The sequence below is a fragment of the Lichenostomus cassidix genome, chromosome 4, assembly GCF_008360975.1.
Source record: "Lichenostomus cassidix isolate B80296 chromosome 4, HeHo_3.0, whole genome shotgun sequence".
NCBI classification, from domain to species: domain Eukaryota; kingdom Metazoa; phylum Chordata; class Aves; order Passeriformes; family Meliphagidae; genus Lichenostomus; species Lichenostomus cassidix.
Window position 1 is genome coordinate 1636774 of NC_139484.1, and position 20187 is coordinate 1656960.

At 41.8% G+C, this 20187-nt stretch overlaps 1 protein-coding gene across 4 annotated transcripts in view; it reads left to right on the forward strand.

Moving 5' to 3' along the window:
* Window positions 1-20187, forward strand: part of ANK2 (ankyrin 2) — a 188313-nt gene that overhangs the window by 61485 nt on the left and 106641 nt on the right. For all 4 annotated transcript variants that reach the window (XM_085057566.1, XM_085057567.1, XM_085057565.1 and 1 more), the window contains exons 2-4: window positions 9137-9238; window positions 16262-16360; window positions 16855-16953. In XM_085057566.1, coding sequence (XP_084913692.1) covers window positions 9137-9238; window positions 16262-16360; window positions 16855-16953 — 300 coding nt within the window. The remainder of the gene's footprint in view (window positions 1-9136; window positions 9239-16261; window positions 16361-16854; window positions 16954-20187) is intronic.

The following is a 20187-nucleotide window of genomic DNA, read 5'->3' on the forward strand; positions in this document are numbered from 1 at the left end:
ACACAGCAGGATGAATCTGATCTGAAATGCCTGTACATGGTTGAATGGGAAAAGCTGAGTGATAAAAATACTTGTTTTGATATTGAAATAAGAAAATTGGGCCCATTGTTCATCTAGGAATTTAGATACTGAAATTTCTTTAGGATCTGTGATTTAATCTGTGTTCCTTCATCACTTCCAGTAAATGAATGGGATGAAAACATACATTTTTATGGGCCAAGGAAGTGGCTTTGAAAGCAAAGCTCTGTACTTTGTTGTATTTCCTTTTTTTTCAGAAGATGAATGTTATTTCATTAAGGGCTGGGAAAATATGTTTCCATTATAGCTGTTATTATCTCATTTAAGTCATTTATCAGTGTTAGATTACTGAGCCTGTGCTGTTGCAAGTGGAATATTTAGCTCACATTACGGCATGTGCATCAGAACTGCAGGCTCAGACTGTGCTCTGGGACTTTAATTAAAAGCAAAAAAAACAGAAGACCGGTCTTTGCTTCTTTGCAGTCACTGCTGCATCTTCTAGTGTGATGCCCTTTGGAGATCAGCAGCACTTTCAGCTCAATAAAAACAAAATTCAGTGTACATTAGATAAAATGTGAGCTACTGATAAACTTTCTGGCAAATTTTACAGAAAGTATTCCATGAGGAAAAACATTTTATTTGAATTCCCATCTTTTACATCTGAATGCTGGTATGGAAGAAGCTTCCTTAATGGGCAAAAATGTGCATGAATGAGCATGTGACAAGTGAGTTGGGTAATGGTAACACCTGGTCTGTGCCACTTTTAGAGTTGCACCCAATTAAATGATGGCTGGTTGGAACAGATGGTTCCTGAAATCAAAGAATAACCAAGCCAACTGGGACAAAATTTAATGGTTGTCTCAAGGGTAGGATCTTAAACTGGCACTTTAGAAAGCAGGGAATAAAAAAAAAATGGTATGTGTTTGCATACCTGTTGTTTTTTCCCTTTGCATCTTTAAGTGCTGAATAGCGTCAAGAAGCCATGAAAACTTGAGTTTAGAAGGCGCAATTTCCTTTCAGCCATGAGCTGAATTCTCAACTCCAGGCATTCCCTGAATATATTAACATGGTGAGCCACCAGTCAATTAGGAACTTCTTAATGAAGAAGAGTTCACAAGCTATCAGCATTTTGCTAATTATAGAAACAGCTGTTGAACAAACAGTGCCTCACAACTCTGGAGTTTGTAAATGGCATTAATGTTGTCACCTACCCCTGCCATATTGACTAATTGTGGCTTAATGCTGGCTTTACCTGCAATGATAACACAGGATTCTCTTTGGCATCAAAGGTTTTTAAACTGATAATTATTTCAGTTTTTTGATTTATGTAAAGCAGGTTTTTCTCATGTCCTGATCAGGGACAATATCTTCAAAAATTACAGCTAAATAACTTTTTCTCCATAAAGTCAAAGCAGTACATCCTGGAGTCCATGCTTGATAAGTAAGTCTGAAAAGGTTATTACTGCTCAGATACACATTGTAATACAACCAAATAAGTTAAATTAAGGTGTAAACATAGTCTTTGGTTATTAGACTTGAGTTTTGAATTCTCTTTTTGTCATCATTCCATTTAGAAACTGTATTTGGTAGATGAGAAGTGTTCAGTAGCCCATAGTACTGGACTGTGTTCTCCCACAGCGATAATTGTGATTATGGACAGACTGGGGTAATTCAACTTACTTGGAGGGGAAAAAACCCAAATCCAACCTGTAGGAACAGTTTTTCTAGAGACTCTATTTAAAACAAATATTTGGATGTTTTGGATAAAGTTATGATGAAAGCTGTCCTTTGAAAACTGAAGCCTCCTACTCCCCCAATCTCTCCTTATGCATGAAGCTGCATTTCACCAGCAAATCTGAATATTTGGAGAAATTCCCATGAGTTTGGTACAGCATATGATTTAAAGATTTATTTTTGTACTTCTCTCTAAAATGCCTTCAAGAAACGGACGTGTGCTGTGTGCAATAAGTGATGTATGTTATGGAGACTGTAAGAGCAACCAGAGTGGGGAGAGAAGAACTAGAAAAGAAGGTTACTGACCATTTGATTAAAATACTAATTTCCAAATGTGATTTAATTACTGAGATTGCGTGAGATAGATGTTTCAAATTCTGGTTAAATTTCAGCACTATAATTAGCAAGAAAGAAGTAGAATCCACAGTCATATAGTCACTTGATCATTTCTTGTATTTTCTTATGCAATATCTGTCATCTAGGTGTTTATAAAGATACTTCTGTATTCATGCTTTAAGCATACTTAAGCTCACATTGACTTTTTTCTCATTGTAGTTAATTTGTTCCTAGTATTCTGAAAATTCTTATTTCTAGCTAGAATTACCTATCCTCAGGCAAAATTTCATAAGAAAATTTAAAAGTTAGAAGATATTTAGGAGGTTCAATAAGACCAAATATTCCTCAAAAGTCATGGCATGGTTTAGAAATAAACCTTCAAGATCATCCGGTCCCATCTCCCTGCCACAGACAGGGACACTTTCCATAGACCAGGTTGCTCCAAGCCTGCCTTTGCACATTTCCAGGGATGGGGCAGCCACAGTGTATCTGGGCAACCTGTACCAGGGCCTCACCACTCTCACAGGGAAGAATTTCTTCTATTTTCTAATCTAAATTTACCTTTAAATCTATAGCAAGTACTAGAATTGCGTTGCAAACACAATTTAAAAAAAAGTAGTTATCAAAGACTTGTAGTGCTCTGTGGCTGTGTATGTATTGAAAACAGTGCATTAGAAAAAGCTGGTTAAATCCACAGATGGTGAATTTATCCCATACTGTAAAATACCAGCTCAGTTCTCCAATCCTTCATGCCATATTGTAATATCATGTTTTTAATGTATTGATTTGATTGCCTGACCTTAGTGGCTGCATGTCCGTAGCGTGAGCCTTAATTCTGCCTGACTGAGCTGAGGGTGGTGGGCAGAGCTGCCAGCTGAGACTTTGCACATTACCATGCCAGCTTTGGGGCTTCCTAAATTACAGGGCTCTCATGTCCTCATGCTCACATAGTGCTGCTTAGGGCAAACTCTTCTCCTGTAAACCTTTCCTTTCCTCACTGGTAGAGCGTTTGCTTTTGAGCATGATCTGCTTAAAAGCAGATCAGAATCCTCAGAAAACCCCTCAGGGGTGTGTGCTTGGGAAGAGGGGATATGGTGCACGGGACTCTGGCTCTGTGTTTTTGTCTTCTTTCTTGTATAGGGAGTGCCTTCAAATGACAGCTTGTTGGCAGTTTGTCTTCACCCGTTGCCAGACTATAAAGACTGATATGGTGGTTTTGCTGTCACTGAGAAACACTGTGGTGGGCTGTGAGGGGTCATTGGGGCTGTGAGGGAATGTGAGGGGCTGTGAGGAGCCATGAAGGGGCCATGAGGGGCTTTGAGGGCTATGAGGGGCTGTGAGGGGTCATTACAGCTGTGAGGAGCCATGAGGGGTCATTAGGGCTCAGAGGGGCCATGAGGGGCTGTGAGAGGTCATTAGGCTGTGAGGGTCCGTGAGGGCTCTGACGGACTGTGAGGGAATGTGAGGGGCTGTGAGGAGCTGTTAGGGGTCCTTGAGGGGCTCTGAGTGGCCATGAGGGCTGTGAAGGGGCCGTGAGGGGCTCTAGGGGACTGTGGGGACTTGTGAGGGCCTTTGAGGGCCGTGAGGGGTCATTAGGGCCGTGAGGGGCCATGAGGGCTGTGAGGAGCTGTGAGGGCTCTGAGGGACTGTGAGGACTCTAAGGGGCCATGAGGAGCTGTGAGGGGTCCTTGAGGGGCTTTGAGGGCCATGATGGGCCATGAGGAGTTGTGAGGGGTCCTGGAGGGGCTCTGAGGAGCTGTGAGGGGTCATGAGGGCTGTGAGGGAACGTGAGGGGCTGTGAGGGGTCCTTGAGGGTCTCTGAGGGACCGTGAGGGCTGTGAGGGGCTTTAAGGGCCATGAGGAGCTGTGAGGGGCTCTGAGGGACCATGAGGAGCTGTGAGGGATTTGAGGAGCTCTGGAGGCCTTGAGGGCTATGAGGAGTCGTGAGGGGCTCTCAGGGCTGTGAGGAACCATGAAGGCTGTAAGGGGCTTTGGGGGCTGTGAGGGACCATGAAGGCTCTAAGGGGCTGTGAGGGAGAATGAAGGCTTTAAGGGGCTTTGAGTGCTGTGAAGGCACTGTGAGGGGCTTTGAGGGCCATGAGGGGCTGTGAGGGGCCATGGGAGCTGTGAGGGGCTCTGAGGGCTGTATAACAAAGTATTTCAAGAGGCTACTGAGTCCATTGGAAAAGGCTGCAGATCCAAATCCATTGTCTTCTGGCAAGGTAAGACTACAGGAAACTGCTGTTGTTGTTTACCGAGGGGATTTTGTCAAAATGGATTTGAATTTGTAATGTGCTAAAGTGAGTAAATGTCTGAGACAGTGGTACTGACAAAAAATGCTTTTTAAAGACATGAAAAGAATAGGGAAAAGGACAAACTAGTGACAATCTACTGAAAAATTAGATTTGACACACTAGGAAACAAAATAGACCTGAGTACTCCCAACTCCTAAGGCTTCTAAGCTTTGTAACATGGTGCTGAATTTTTAAAATATTTTATGGAACCAGTGTCTGGTATTTGTATGGGAATTTATATATGAGGCATCTGAATTGCTGAATTACTCTTTATGTAGACAAGAAGTTCATATTCTGTATTATGACTGATATTCAGGTGTGTGGAAAGGGACTTGAAGTGATACACACTGCAGTAATTTGATTTTGAGGTCACAAAATTGTGAACCAAGGAAATGAGAATCTACTTGGAAAGCACTGCTCCTGTCTTCTTAGATAGAAACAAATGGAATATTGTTGTGTGGGCTTAGCTACAATCTGAGCTTCCAGCAGGAATGGAGATGTCAGCATTTTTAGCATTTTATGATACTCTTTTATTGTTTTCCTGAAAGAAAACCAAGCAGTGATTGATTCATCTCTAAGAACCGAAAAGTTGTAGATGTTAATTTGTTGCCTCATTCTTTCTTAACCTTTTAAAACTACAAAGCAGATGATTATAGTTTTGCCATGGTAAATTATTGTTGTAGTAGTAAAGCATGAAAAAAATGGGGGAAAAGAAGATAAAATATATGTATTATTGAGGGCAAAGATGCTTTTCCCAACTAGAGTGTCCACATTTACCCCTCATGTGCTCAGATATTTGTTCTTGGTTAACATTATTACTGAGATGGTAGGTTTTTTTCAAAGACATTTAAACATTAAAATATAATTTTATGTCTTTATGCTCACATCCTCACCCCAGAAAAGGGTGTAGTATCAACAGCTATCCTTTAGTCTTCAAAGGGAACTTAACTGCAGCAGTGTAAAACCTGAGGGCAGCCCCCCCCTGCTGCGGGGGAGGGCTGCCCTAGAACCGGAACACGCAGGATGGTCATTCCATGGCCACGAGCTGTGGGGCTGGTCAGACGCGGTTCTTGTAGAAGCGTTGCAGGTTTAGAAAGGCAGCTGTTTGGTTCCTGGTCTGCATGGTGTTTTTATTGAGGAAAACAGGGGAGGAGTGGGGAGACTGGGGAGGGGGAAGGGAAGGCAAGGGAGGGTGCAGGTTCCATATGAGTCCAGAACCAAAGAGGCTGTTCCGGATCTTGCTGGGGATTTTATCTCTAGGGATGGGGGGCGGTCCTGACTCACATCCAGTCAGAAGGGGTCAGGGGGGCGGGGTCAGGGACAGGAAGGACACACATTACAACAAATCTACTTTTTCTCTTATACAAAAGGAAAAAAAAATTTTCTAGTTCAGAGTCTTTTGGAGCTGGTAGAAATTTCTTCAGTAGGGCTGGAGTTGAAGCTGCTTGGCTGAGGTCAGGTATATCTTGCTGCTCTGCTGCACGACGGGGCTGTGCTGTCTGCAGTGCCCCCCCCAGCTTTGACATGCAGGGAGAGGGGCAGAGCTTACACACAGCTGGAAAGACACAGGGATTTTTGGAAAAGCAAATTTTTAGAGAGCATGGTAGAGGGGCTATTTGGGGAAGAAGAGGGTAGAAAAAAAGGGGGTGAGGAGTGATTTTTTAAGGGTGATGGTACAAGGGGGGGACTGGCAAGGCGCCTGAGAGTATCGGTAGCAACTCAGCGTCTTTTTTGACGGGATGCAGCCTTGCTAGTTACCTCCTTATCAGAATGGGAGGGAAGAAGGGACATGGGAAGGAGGAAAGGTATTAATAGGGGTAAACAAAACATACTGTAACTCGAAAAAGGGTTTTAACTAAAGAAAATACCTTTCTTTTTTGAGGATTGGGTGGAGAGGGCCTTTTCCGGAAGCCCTCTCTAGCCCAATTCTCAAAATGCAACACTTGTTTATCTGTCTAAGGTTAAAATAAAAAAGAATTAGCTGGGTTTTAAAACTGAGCCCTACACCCTGCCGTGTTCTATGACTCAACCATTCACACTTCTGCACCCCCTCCCCTGGGGGGTGCCTTCAGCCATTCACACGTTTCCCACCCCCTCCCCTGGGGGGTGCCTCCAAATCACATTCATACAAACATTCACTCCTCCTCTGCTGCAAACTACACCTTTAGCAGAGGTCCAGGGTCGGAAAATTTCCCTGAATAGGCACTGTAGGCGCTATCGGCTCACCACTAGAGTCTCTCTTACTCTTGATAGACTTTTGCCGACTGACAAGACTGGTCACCGCTTTCCGGTCCCTTGCAGTCCTCTTCATCACTGTTTTATCCTCAGCAACTCAATACAGACTTCACAAGCTTTCTACAAGTCCCTTCAGGGTCCTCTTCTTGGGACTCGCCTGTGTCTTTAAAGAGTCTCACAGCTCGCGGCCAACGCGTGTGCTGCACAGCAGAGATGGTGTTTGGCTGTGCAGAGTTGGTCTCGCCGGGGGAGGGGCGCCCGCGACACAAAATGGCGGCTCACAAGATGGCGGCGCCCATGTGCGGGCCACGCGGCCAGGGTGGTCTCCGTCTGCAGCGCAGGCAGCGTCCCGCCGCGTCGGCGGCTCCCCGCCGTGCGTTCGCCGCTCCGCCGCAGCCCCGCGCGGGCCGGCGGGGAGGCGTGGGCCCCGCGGGCCAGCGGCCAGCTCGGCCCTGCCCAGCCCGGCCCTTCGGGCCGGCCCGGCGCGGCTGCGCCGCCGGCCCCGCCGTTCCCCGAGCACCGCCGGCTCCCGCCGCCCCCCAGCTCCCGCGGGCTCCGCTGCTCCCCGGCGTGTCTAGGCAAGTCCTTACCGCTGCCCGCATTCTCCACCACTTGCAGCAGTGCAAAACCTGAGGGCAGCCCCCCCTGCTGCGGGGGAGGGCTGCCCCAGAACCGGAACACGCAGGATGGTCATTCCATGGCCACGAGCTGTGGGGCTGGTCAGACGCGGTCCTTGTAGAAGCGTTGCAGGTTTAGAAAGGCAGCTGTTTGGTTCCTGGTCTGCATGGTGTTTTTATTGAGGAAAACAGGGGAGGAGTGGGGAGACTGGGGAGGGGGAAGGGAAGGCAAGGGAGGGTACAGGTTCCATATGAGTCCAGAACCAAAGAGGCTGTTCCGGATCTTGCTGGGGATTTTATCTCTAGGGATGGGGGGCGGTCCTGACTCACATCCAGTCAGAAGGGGTCAGGGGGGCGGGGTCAGGGACAGGAAGGACACACGTTACAACACTTAACCTGTTAAAATCTGCACTGGCATCAAACCTGATCCAAATACTCCCCTGGCTCGGGCCTGCAGCTATCCAAAGGTCCTGTCACTGTAAATTTGTGCATTTGCTTATCTTTCCCCCTGCTGCAAGTTTAGAAAGGTCTGTTTTCCTAGCAGTAAGAGATGTGGAAAATGTGCTGAAGTTTGCTGGAAGGAATCTAAAAAAGAATATTTTTGTCTTGGCATGTAGCACAGTTGTAAGAAGGATCATTTTGATGATACCCATCTGTTGCAGATTAAAATAGGTTGGAATCGGGGATTGTGAAGTGAGTTAATGCAGTGTGATAAGCAGAGTGACTGAAATAAATGCATTGGAATGGATTGGGCAACTGAAATAAGTGGCTGAAAGTGGGAGGCTTTTAGGATATTCTCATGATGTGAAAGAGTGGCTCTGCCCGGTGTGTGTGACAGAGAGGTGGGATTGGTTGAGAACACGCTCGTCTGGAGGCGTTCCGGTGGAACGGCAAGTCCCAGTCCGGCGGAGTGCGGGCTGTCCTCTCTCTCTGTACTCACACCCCCATAGACAGGCTCTTGTGCTTATTTACCTGCTCCTTGCAATCACTCCCACTCGATTTATTCAACTGGGAGGATGGTTGGTGTCTCTGTACACAGTCCCAAATGTTTATTCTGTGTACCTATTGCTTCTGTTGCAGGACTTGGGTTTGTGTCCTGGTCTGAGGGGTCTCAGTAACCGGTTTACCTGTGTGGGGGAACATCCAAATCTGGGCTGGTTTCAAACAGCCAATGTAATTTCACATCACAATCACAGACAAAGGCGAGAGGGCTGAGACGTTTCCCACTCTGTTGCTTAACAGTACATCCCACCACCTGGCTGAAAAATGAAAACATATTTTTATAGGGTTTTTAAACATTTTTTTAATGTATGAGTGCAAGCAGTTTAGGGGAGGAAATGTTTACATGATCCTGGATTTAGATACTCAGCCTTGAGTACTTCATCCGCTTTGTTCTAAGGTTAGCTACACGAACAGTGCTGCCCACTTTGGGCATATATATCTAAAAATAATGTATCTAAATCTGTAAATAACATATATACAAATCTATCAATAACATACATGAAATACATAATGTATAAACTTATATTTATAAAAAGAGATCATATATATATAATTCCCTAGAAAACTGTGGTTAGCAATTTGATACATTTATTTTTCTCTTGTTGACAGTATCTGTTACTATGATTTCTGGTTGATTTAAATTTTTTTTTAGTTCTTGCTAAATTTTGAATGTCAGCGATTATTGCTCTATTTTGCTCACTGTGACAGGTCTGCAGTTCTTTTGTGCCATTATTGCCTAATTTAAATATGCTAATTAATGCAGATATAATTCAAAGTCAGTTATTTCACAGTTTTGTTCTCCTGCAGCATAAAATGTGGAAACCTTTCACACTGATGAAGCTCCACTCTCATTTGAGCAGTAGCTAATTGTAGATTTTTTTTTTTCTTCTCTTTTTACAGTCTGACAGCAATGCAAGCTTTCTCCGAGCTGCCAGAGCTGGCAATTTGGACAAAGTAGTGGAATACCTGAAAAGTGGAATAGACATTAACACCTGTAATCAGGTAAGATATTTGAAGGACAGAAGTTTGCAAGTGTGAATTGCAAGAAACCTGGGCACTAAAGAAGTACTGTTTATCTCTTTATCCCACTGAACGTGGCATGCTCAGCCCATGGATTTTCCTTAGCCATCCCACGTGAAGCACCTGATCCCCTGTGAGCTCAGGTGTGGGAGTCTGAGGGTTTCCTTGCAATTTTTATGAGATCTCAGGGGGTATAAGCACTTGAGTGGGTGCTGTTGTAGCTGCCCAAATAACTCGTGTCCAAGCAGATTAAAATCTTGTCCCTCACCTGCATTGCCAGTGCAGGTTTGGTTACTCTCAGGTGGCCAAAGGGGTAGCCATGGGCTTTCACCTTGTTTCACCAGACTAAATGTGTTTTTATCACTGGTCAATAGTATCTATAACATAACATAAAGGTACTTAAATGTTGTGCTTAACATACTGTCTCCTCTTTCAGCAAAGTTATTACTGCCGTAAAAAGACACTGTAGAAGTTTCACCATTGATGTGACTGTAATGTGATAGAATGTTTTGGCTTGGCTCTTTTGTAGTCTGTCATATAAATCCAATTACTTTGGCTTCATAGCTTAGGGACCTACATTTGCTACATTTATTTAAGTGACTAGAACCATCAAATTTAATAAGACTCTAACTGTGACTTAAAATAAATATGCAAATAAATGTCTGCATCAGTTCTGAGAAGTGTCTTGGCTTTCTAGTGAAATCACTGCCGTTTCTTTAATGGGGAATTTGACATCTCAGGCTTTGTGGTGTCCAGCTTTCCCCTAACCCATAGCCAGATTTGATCAAAGTAACCACTAACTGGACAATGGCTATGCCATTTGGAAGTGAACCCGCACAACTGTGCCCACTATTTCTTTTGGAAAAAAAAAAGAGTAAATGGAAGAATAAGAAACGAAATAATCTAAAATATTTGGAGGCATCATCTCCTCTGCTGAAGGAAAGTTGCAGATGATTAAAGTAGGCATGTGTCAAATGGAAGCTAGGGCGCAGGAATGAGAGCAGATCTGTTTGGCTGTGCCAAGGAATTTAATGATGAGGAAGATAAGAGTTGGGACATCTCATATTCTGCTTATTGAAAATGTACAGAAAGGTTCTTGTCTTACTGTCCAGCAGAAAGTTTCCATTAAAAGGCTTACTGTTAAGGAAAAACTTGCAGAGTTATAGGGGACATGACCTGGCAAACTTCAAGTTGCCCAGTTAGGAGATAGTAAAACTAGACTCAAGTTCTTATGTTCTAATAGATCCAGCAAATTTTCCATCTTTATTATAAGCACCAGTATTAACAAAGAGGTTCACCCTCAGGACAGAGCACTGTTAATATGATAATTACTTAGGAACATTACAGGGTTTTCTCCCAGTGTTTTTATTCTCTTGCTGGTTATGAGAAGAATATGACAGAGGTTGCTGCAGATTTATTTTCTGAGGAAGGTGCTTCCTCCCTGCAGCTGCTGACAAAGTTCCTCTTGCACTGGGTAGGTGAGATCAGAGCTTTCACCATCCACTGAGCACAACCAGGCACTTCAACTTCTTGCAGACTCCCAATTCTGGTGCCATATAAAATTGCTTACTGAGATTTTTGATAACGAAGACCCTCAGTGCTTCCACTGGTTGAGCATCACTGGTGTATTGTAAATTTTATTGGGAGTGGGAGCAGACTCGCTCTGCTAAGGGTCAGGGAGTATTGAATAAGCCATAGCAGCTGCTACTGCAGCCTTCAAGCTATTCCTCCTCCTCCTCCTCTGGCTTTGACAGAGGCGTCCATGTTACTGTGTTCCAGCTGTCTAAGGGGAGAAGCAAACACAGTCTGTGCAAAATGCAGGGGAGTGTTTTATTTTTAAGAGTGAGATATCTCAATGGTCTTTTAAAAGTGAAACCTTGTATGTGCAGGGTATTTTTTTTCACAGCATAATGCTATTTTTAGACTAGATTCCATCTGAGAAAACCATACATGATGTTAAGTATAAGCTTTCCTGAATGGAGAGAACACCAGGAGTTTCTTTCTTCAGTTTTAATGTTTTTTTTCTCAGATCCTGAGTTTTCAGAAAGATGTGTCTTTATAGATAAACAAAGTATTTTCCCAATGTAACTGTTGCTAAACTAAGATGGAGCTCAATGTTTCTGGATATACTGAGCAGCAAGTAGTTACTAATAGAGTTATATAGTTAATAATTATGTATCACTTAAATATGCTTTGTTGAATGTTACCTTCATAACAAGTTCAGTTCTTATGAAATTGCTTACTTTAATCTGAATTCAAGCACTGTTGTTTTTTCTGAAAGTCATGAATCAATTCTTTTTATTTCTGGAGAGAGTTAGAAATGTCAGGGGACAAAATTGCCCTGTTTTAAGAAAAGTGCCTTAAAAGAATCTAATTCCTGGTATTTTATAGGATAGATAACCAATAGTCATTAGAAATCTCTGATTTCTTTAGAGCTGTTTTTTTCTATGCTACAAATGTAGTTTTTAAGGTAGTGGTTATTGTTTCTAGTTAATGTAGCAAGAGAAAACAACTTGCTTCTGCATCATGTTCAAAATGTTGATTAGCAAAACAATTACAATCTTACATTGTAATTTGTAAAAATTGTAAAATCTTACATTGTGCATTTGCACAGCCCAAGGTTCCAGCAGGAGTTAGACCCTAAAGTCTTGACCTTTCTAAGAGTTCATCAGCTGCCTGCTGGGTTTTGAAATTGAATTGGTGATCCAAAGGCTACATAAAATAACATTCTCCATCTTGTCTTTGGAGACCTGTCAGTTTTTCAGGGTGATACAGTCTCTTTCTTGGAAGGCAAAGTTCAATGGGTTTTGGCATTTGCTTTGAAAAAGTCTTCTTCATTCCTCTGTGAAGTCTAATGCCTTGAATAGAACAGGGTTCAAATATTAGGGTAGTTTTGGGGCCTCCAGCTCCAAGGCTTTTCAAATTTCTGTCAGTTTGGCTTTTGCTCCTGTTTTGTAGGCTTCCTTTTAATTCGATTGGTCTCTCTTCCTTCAGTGACAGTGAGACAGAGCACAGCTGTTAATTATTCCCTCCTTCCCTCCAAATGGAAAGGCACTGCCTCTCCCAGCAGTGCCAGCTCTAGTCTGAAGGAGCACTGTAGCATAATGAGGTCGGCAGCACTGCATTTGATGTCACACAGTAGGTTAATTCAGTTTCTTGAGTTCCTAGACTATAGAGCAACATAAAAGGACAGTTTTCATAACCTGATAACATTTTTATTTTTTTTTTTTCAGCCATCCACTTAATTTCTTTGTGATAGTTTTAGGAAAAACTTCTACAAACCTTCAGATTTCAGAAAGCTATGTCTAGCCCTCTAAAGTACCCTTTCCTAAATCTTTCTTGAAAAGAGGTTGACCACATGTGCTTTTTACTTCCCCAAGAGATTTATTCAGAGGAGACCCTTTGCAGAGCCACTATTAAAGAGAGAAAAATATTTGAATTTAACAAAGATGACAATACTGCTTTTTAGTTTCTGCCTCTGCTGGCAAAGGGAGTTAGCACCACCATACAGAGTTAGTCACAAAAGCTTTTTAATTTTCATTGTGTTTTTAAGTTACACTTTGCTATTGGGCTGTTATAATAGAATTTTTCCCAACTTCCTTCAAACACTTTCTTTCCCCCATCCCTACGTTTTTATGTTCTTAATGATCTTCACTAAGTCTCACCAACAGAAGGTGAGTCGAGCTTTCTAGGACTACTAGGTTATTGTATATACTTGTCACTTAGAGCTGAGCGTAGAGGGAAGGCTGTAAAAGCCCACAGAGTGCTGACTTGGCTGATTGAAATGCTCTTTGAAATACAGGTCAATCTGATGCTCTGCCAAGACATTGCTTTTCTGTGGTGTCAGTTTACTTTGGCACAATAGGATTAGGCAGGAATAGGAGAAGCAGTTGGATCTGGGTGATGTCCTAGAAGGAGCAAATGGCACAGCAGAATTGATGCTAAACCAGTGATGAAAGAGCTTCCATTCCATGAGGTTCACTCCATGAGGCAACTGAATACAAAGGCAGAGGTAGCAGGGACTTCTTAGGGTGATTTCCAGAGAAGAGCAGTGACAGTGCCTGTCTTACAGGGAAAGAGTGACTGACTTTGGACTGGCTTCAAAAAGGCTGGTGATGTTTAGGACGTCCAAGAAACCCCTGGACTTTTCCAGTGTGGTGAAAATACCTAGGCACTGTAGGAAGTGCTGTGAACAGTCAGTGGTGTGGGAACAGGTTTGTAGCACTCCACGGGATACAAAGCATTGAAGTCTCTGCCTCAATGGTACACGACAAAGAGAATTGAGGGAATCAGATGCTACAGGGAAACACTGGGAAACAAGAACCCACTTGGAAGGCTTAGTATTGCATTATTAAATGAGAGTTAAAATTACCAAGGAGCCTCCAAAAGAAAGGCAGTTATGGCACATGCAGGCTTTGTCCTTATGCTGCATGGTTTTGCTTAGCAGACAACTAATTTCACCCTCCCCAACTTTTTGGTGGGCATGGGAGAGAAAAAGGGATGTGTCAGAAACCTTTGTTGTTCTGAAGTACAAAAATCCAGTTGACAGGAACGGAGGAGTTGCATTGATTAAATCTGAGATTCCATCATCCGAAGTAGCAGGGATCAGCCATGTGGGCTGGGAAATAATTGCAGCGTTGGTTCTGATTAGGGAGAAACAGAACAAAAGTTGCTTTAAGGCTTCGGTTGTGCTGACCCTCAGCATTTAAAGTGCAGGGCTTGCTACTGCTTACCCCAGCTTGCTTTATTTAAAGAATTATGGAATTTGAATGTCTATAGTACTACTTTTAAGCTAGAGTTTCTTCCTGTAAGCTTTTTACTGACCTCAACTATTCACTTTGCTCATGTTTTAATGAATTAAAAAGAAGTCCTATGTTGCAAAGAAACTCACTTAATCTATGTAGTGATATGAACTTTCAGGTGCTTAATGTGGCATTGGCAGATATGTGTCTCAGAGGTAGGAATATAAATATTTTAAGAGGTTAAGCACTGGGACAAGCCTTGCTCTCTCCATGTTTTGGCGTGTGGTAAACTAAACCAGAAGCTTATCCTCATCCTTTTGCATTCAGAGGCATTTGTTGGTTGTGAATTCTGCAGTTGCTCTGCTGTTTGTGGACTTCAGTTTGTTCCCAAAGAGTGAAGAAGGTTAATAACATGTCACAGCAATACATCAGCTGTGTACACTGTGAGGAGGACAAGTTGCCCTTCGTATTCCCATGGAAAGTGTTGACGGCAGAATCTGTGAGATCAGATATGAGAACGAGTCTTTGTTCTTAAACAGTGAGAGCAACACTGTGCGTTTCCCTACAAAATACTCTTTCAAAGCTCTCAGTCACTGTAGGTAGTAATTATGGTTAGTTGATACTCAGCTGAGATTAAAAACCAAGAATGATCAGAGCTTTCTGAAACGTGTTCAGCCTGAAAAATACTCCCTGACATGTGCAGTATTCCTCATCTTGGTGATTATGGTCAACCTCACCACATATTTTTGGCTAAGGATTTGTCCTTGACCAGGACATGGCACTGCTGCTGCCCCTGGGCTCTGCAGCTCCATAGTAACAGTGTTCTTCTGAAATAAGGATGTTCTGGTTGCTGCAGTTTTTCCCACATAATGGGATTTGAAACCACATTTCTCATTAACCAGGCTGCAGAAAGGTGTTCCTGTGCTTTTGACAGCCTGTGGCTGTAGCTTTCTTTAGTTCCTGTGCTTTTCTCATACTTCCACTTACGAATTTGACCACAAAATCTGCCTGTGCTGCTTACATGGATGTGGAATTAAATGGAGTTAATGCAGAAATGCATTTGGATTGCTGTGTCTGAAGCCATTGGACCCACTCCCATCAAATGCCTCCTGTGAAGTGCTAAGTGCTTTAAAATCCCACGGGGAATTCCAGACTTGAACTGCCTCCATGAATGGACAAATAAAAGAGAGAAAGTTGCTTGTTTATTTCATAATTGAAATTACTCTGAACTGCTCAGAGACAAGGAAAGTGATAAAAATTATGGTGCTGAATTGGCTGCTGGTTACTCAAATACCTGAATATTGCTCCTGATGACTGCAATATGGAAACCAGGAGAATGCTGGAGGGAATGGCAGTGTTTGTTGGTGTCACCTGCCTGATGTAGCATGAAAAATACCTTAGGATTGTGAAAAACAGGTTGGCAATTCAGCTACAATAGATTGCAATTTTATTTTTACCCCTTGGGTGGAATGGGGATACTAGGAAGAAGAACATTAAGTTTCCATGGCAGGAATTCATGAGATAAACTATCCTGTTCCTGTTTAATGTGGAAAAGATTTAGCTGACTTTCTTAGGTTATCTTTTCAACAATACTAGCTTTTACTTAATTAATTTCCCTTTCCATTTTGACTGAGGTTGCAAAACCTCAAAGTTTAGTGAAGACTTGCTCATCAGACACCAGCAGAGGTATCAGATCAAGGATCAGTTTGGAAGTCAAAAGTGATCAACAGCCATTTTGGTCTAATTGTGCTTTTGGGTTTTTGATACCAGTTATCCCAGATGAGAGACCAGGGTTCAGGACAGCTATGTTAGCATGGAATAACCCTGACTGAATAGACATAGCCAAATTTATACAGGATAAGTCCTGTGATTTCTCAGTATTCATAAAATCTCAGCAGGGCTGGATGAGCTTGCAGTAAAGTGAGGCAGAAATGCACTCAGGTTTTGAAATATTGGGCTCCATGGAGATGCCCAAGGTAGTAGTCTGTGAAAATGGGAAGCTATTAGAAAGGAAGGAATCTTCTCTGGATACTCAGAAAATACAGTTTGTTTTGATTGTACTTGTTGCTATGAGAAGAATGTTATCGGAGAAGTTTGTCCCACAGAGCCTCAGCTTAAATAGCCATGTCCAAAGTATCTGACTTATGTAGACAGACAGCTAAGAGATATAATAGTATTCCAGCTCCTAATCTTCATCTTATCCCAGGGTGAGGTAGGAATGTGTATCTGATATTTGTAATGGATCTGGCCCTTGTGCTTACAGAATGGACTCAATGCTCTGCACCTGGCAGCCAAAGAAGGCCACGTGGGACTGGTACAGGAATTGTTGGAAAGAGGCTCAGCTGTGGATTCTGCCACTAAGGTAATTCATACATGTCTGTAAGTTTATTCAATACATGTGAGAAATACAGAAAAGAACCCAAAAAGTAAAAAATAAGAGAATAATATAAATACTGCACTGATATTTAAACTGTTATTTCTGTTATGGCCTGGGAGTCTTCTTTGCTGAAGCTCACTGGAAGTAAATGGAGAGGAAAATATAATTTTTACTGTAGTAGAGGGGAAGCATTAGAAGTTTTTTGCAATGCTGGATTTTCCTTATGTCCAGTGACAGGCCCTCTTTATTCTGAGCGGAATTAGTATAGCTCCAAGTAGTAGATTTTTTTCAAATCTGTGGAAATCAGTAATTGACTTTATCATATCCAGAGTCTTTTCACTCATGGGCGCAATGGAAAAAACACCTGTGGGATAAGTTGTTTTTCCTTCAGCCTTTCCGCAGGCTGTAAAAAACTGCCTATTGAAATGATTCCTGGAAAAGGGTAATAATAACTTTGATTTTCCCCTTCCCTCTAACAGAAAGGGAATACCGCCCTGCACATCGCATCCTTAGCAGGACAAGCTGAAGTTGTCAAAGTTCTGGTGAAGGAAGGTGCCAATATCAATGCACAATCTCAGGTATGATGCTGTTTTCCCTCCTCACTTCTAAAAGTTATTCAGTGAGCTTTTTTAAGATAGATCTGAGTTGTCAGACACTGCTTCCAAACATCCAAGCCTGACAAACCTAGCAAATTGAGGCGTTCGCTGCTAAGTAGAATAAAAGTAAATACTGAATTGAAGTCATTATATGCTCATTGTGTGATACAGGAACTCGTATTGTTGGTGACTAAAAAATTTCTAAAACAATTTATTGAAGCACACGAGGAATTCCTAAAATATTTCAAAGTGTATAAATATTATCTTTGAGTGGAATTTGGTGAGCAGTAACAAAGATAATTTCTCAAGGGCCTGATTTGTACAATTGCTTTTTATGGTTGTTTTTTGGCTAAAAATTTGTAGATAACTTACTCTAGGCTTCTGAACTTCTTCCTTATGTGATCAGAAGGAATTTCAATCAAAAGTTTGCAATGTACATTTGAATCAGGAAAAAAGACCTTGTCGTGGTAGGGAAACCAGCTGTAAAAACTGCTCTCTTGTTTTCAGTGACATGAAACTTGTCTGGTCTTCCAAAACACACCAGAAGACAGGGTGATGCCTCCTACCTATTATGTTCCTTGTTTCGCATTAAGAACAATTTATCAAATAAAAAAATGGATTAATGTTTGTAAATGCTGCCTTCACTAGAGCACCTGCCTGAAATAATAGGAAACTGAACAGGTGGTATAGATGATAAAGAAACTGCATCTTTCTGAAGCACCCAGCTGGTGACATCCTCAAAAAAATAAAATTTTCCTAGCACTAGCTCCACACCTTGCTTGCCCAGACCTGGGAAATTAGAACCTGGAGTGTTCCCTGTTGCTTGATGTTATAAATTCACCATGGACAGGGTAAAATATGTAGAGAGCAGAAGATGAACAAACAGCTTTGTCTCTACCTTCAGCACATTTTAAGACAAGAGAAAAAAACTGAGAATAACTTCAAGCTGCCTGAGTCCAAGATTTAAAAAATATTTTCTTTATTATGCTTTTTGTCCCAACATGACTGAAGAGCTCTCTCAGGACAGCTGATGGTCAATTGCTCCCCATGCTCTATTCCCAATAAAGATAATAAACATAATTCCTTTGTTCAAAAATTTAGCAAGCTCCTTTCACAATGAGCAAACTGGATGATTTCTTCATACATTTATCAGCCTTTTCATGTGTATTAGAAGATAAATAAGTCTTTAATGTTTTGAGCACGGTAAGAGAAATAATTGTAAAAAATAATACTTTCATGAAGCATTATTGCTCAAAAAGTCTTCATAAAGGCTTTTCCTTATGCTGAAAAAGTAAATGAGATTTTCTGAATTAAAAAAGGAAAATCCAATTACAATTGGAAAATGTTTTCACAGGTATTACTTGATATGGTATTCTAGTTTTAAACACATTAATTGTTAGCACTGGATGCTTTGTGTAGTGTACACAGAGCTGCTAACAGGCATTTGCTACTCGATTTAATTGAGTTAATCTGATGGAGGACATTTTCCCCATTACTGCTCACTGGTTGCCTCCAGGCAGGATGGATTGGAATTGCTGGGATACAGATGTCCTGCATTTGTGCCTCGTTGTCTTAATTAAACAAGTCCTGTTGACTTGACTGGGAGCGTGGGTCCTTAATGTGGTGTCATCCAGCTTTGGAGCCTTTGGGTTGTGTCTTTCTGGCCTGCTGTGCTTTTCCAGAAGAGGTGGATAAGATGGATGATAGCTGCTTCGGGCAGGAGATGTTCAGAGGCTCTTGCTGCCACTGCCAAAGGAGATGTTCCAGTGGAAGGTGTCACTTAATTATAAAGTAGCTTTTTAATGCTCCATGAATGGAATGAAGCTGATGAATGCAGCCTTTCTGCTCAAGGTTGCATAAACGTGTCAAGAATCACATGTCATAGAAAATAAATGCTAGAGAGAAGAAACCAGAAACTCCAAAATTAATAAAGAATAAACACATGATTTATGATAAGTGATGAAGAAAAGTTCAAGCATACCTAACTACAGCTGGTCAAAAAAGGAAAATTTGAAGTTACGTAGCAAAAGGGAGAAGGGATGACTGAACAGAATGTGCTAGAGTACTCAAATACTAAGGGTTTTTTGTCCAGAAATATGTCACTGATGAAAAAATGGGAAAAAATCATATCAGGAAAGAGCTTATTGAGAAAGTGAAAAATGAACAAAAATACAAATTAAAGGTAAAATGGAATACAAAAGTGAGAAATTATAACTGAAATGCCTGACTTCTCTTTCTTCTGTTTTCCCTCAATTCCAATTTTAAAAATAGGTGCTATATTGTCACTGTTAAATCTTTTAGGAGCAGTTGTTGCTATTGAGGGCATGCTACATCTTCTCCTTGGTGTCTGTTATTTCACACTTTATTTTTTTTAGGCCCCTGTGAAATGCCATTTGCTGGTAGTGATTTAGTGCCAGGAGAGTTACTCCGGTTGCTCCATCACTTCCTCTTTAGAGAACTCAGTATCTGTCAAGGCCATTCTCATTTCCAGTAATGATGATTTCCCATAGTGACAAAATTTCTTCTCTGATGGTGAACTGGTACATACAGGAGTAGTTGCAACTCCAGCTTGTTCAGTTTGTTGTTTTTCCTTTCATTTGCCCCCGTTAAATTGCATAAAACCACTGGCCTTTATCAAAAGTTAAAAGCAATGATATCTGAAACACCACACTCATTTTCCAGTTGCTTGCAACAGCAAAATAACAGAATTATCTCAGAAAATGCTATTAAACCCTGTAACCACTGAGATTACAAACTCCATCTGTGCTATCTGAGGCTGTTAAGCATTCGAGGCTCTGATTTTATAGATTTCAGGTTTCTATTAGATTACTTTGCTTTGCCCTTCAGTTTCGTGTTGGCCTTCAGAGCTGTTATTTTGTTCATCTTCCTCTTCTAAAATGTCTGTTCCTTTTGAGCGAACATGTCATCAGCGCTATTTTTAGAAAAGTAATTTCTATTTTGATACAAAGTCTAATTGCACAGTGATTACTAATTGAACGACTCCACTTTCAGTTGTGTGTGGGCTGTTTGAGAGCTCACGTCTTCCTGGAGTGTGTTTCAGGCAAAGGCTGGGATGAGGGCAGACCCAGAATGGCCAAACATCTACAAGTTGCCACTCTTTTTTGGCATATCTCCACCTAGAACTGCACAAGTGTGGAATTTTTTGGCTCAGTTAGAAGTGCCTTTTACTACAAATATTAAATATATTTATGTAAA